Consider the following 1,449-nt stretch of genomic DNA (forward strand, 5'->3'; position numbering starts at 1 on the left):
ACTGATGTAAGGCTTAGTTTTACACCTAATAAACCTTTAAACATATCAGGAAATAGTTGGGTGTAAAGACCACTTTACTCTTACGAAATTCCGAATTGAGACCTTCCTCAATACAACATCCCAATAATTCAATAGGCATGTCTCCCTCATACGATATTGAAAATGCGCAAAATTAACAGCTTTGGAAAGATCTCTGCAAGGGTTTTCCAACAATATAAAGAACTGACTCTAACTCCTCCTGAGCTAGAAGTTATGACCATTTAAAAATGACCAAAAATCAATTTTTGAACTTAGAAAATTTTCTAGATTTTTCCTTTTCTTTCTAAAAAGGATTAATTTTAGTTTCTTAGTTGTCTTGACTATTACAAACTACGAGATGTTACAGTATATCCCCCTTGGAATATTCGTCCTCGAATGAAACTTCTTTCACTATGTTAAGAATAGTGACATCAAGTTTAACACTCAACAATCCAAAAGCAAATAACAATCATGCTTACTTATAGTTCATAAAGTACTAAGAAGAGAATTAGCGCCTTGATTTGCATTCTCTCCGGATTCAAAGAGATGGTATATCTCTTCTTCATATCCTCCTCAGGTTCCCAAGTCGCTTCTTCGACAAATTGGTTCCTCCAAAGGACCTTAAATGATATAACTTCCTTGTTCTCAACTTGCGAACTTGGCGATCTAAAATATGAACCGGAATCGCTTCATATGAAAAGCTATCGTTAATTCCAACATTTTCAGTTGGTACTATGAAGGAAGGATCACCCATGAACTTCTTCAACATGAAAATATGAAATATCGGATGAACCGCTACTAAATCTTGTAGTAGCTCCAACTCATAAACTAAATTACCAATCCTCTTGAATATTCTATAAGGTCCAATATACCGGGGGATAAGTTTCCCCTTCTTACCAAACCTCATAACACCCTTCATGGTTGAAACCTTAAGATATACCCAATCATCCACCTCAAACTCTAACGGCCTTCTCCTAACATTTGTGTAGGACTTTTGGCGATTCTGTGTCGTATTCAACCTCTCTTTATTAACTTTCACTTTGTCCATGGCTTGGTGAAATAGATCTGGTCCTATCAGCCCTGCTTCACCAAGTTCGAACCACCCAATAGGATATTTGCATCTTCTTCCATAAAGAGCTTCATATGGAGACATTCTTATGCTCAAATGCTAGCTATTGTTGTAAGAGAACTCAATGAGAGATATGTGATCATCCCTATTCCCTTTGAAATAAATCACACAATCCCTTAACATATCTTCTAAGGTCTGGAAAGTACGCTCTGCTTGTCCATCCTTTTGTATATGAAAAGCAGTGCTAAAGTTTACCTTTGAACACAAACTTTCTGGAACGACTTCCAGAACTGTGCAGTAAATTGTGCACCTTTATATGCAATGATTGGAATTGGGACTACATGAAGTCTCACCACTTCTTG

General features: G+C 36.6%; 1 protein-coding gene across 1 annotated transcript; it reads right to left on the reverse strand.

The window, feature by feature from the left end:
• Positions 1–580: 580 nt before the first annotated feature.
• On the reverse strand, positions 581–1,171 carry LOC138339422 (uncharacterized). The gene has a single exon (XM_069291019.1). The coding sequence runs from the start codon at positions 1,169–1,171 to the stop codon at positions 581–583; it is 591 nt and encodes a 196-aa protein (XP_069147120.1).
• Between the last annotated feature and the right edge of the window lie 278 nt (positions 1,172–1,449).

Source organism: Solanum lycopersicum, chromosome 11 (genome assembly GCF_036512215.1).
Source record: "Solanum lycopersicum chromosome 11, SLM_r2.1".
NCBI classification, from domain to species: domain Eukaryota; kingdom Viridiplantae; phylum Streptophyta; class Magnoliopsida; order Solanales; family Solanaceae; genus Solanum; species Solanum lycopersicum.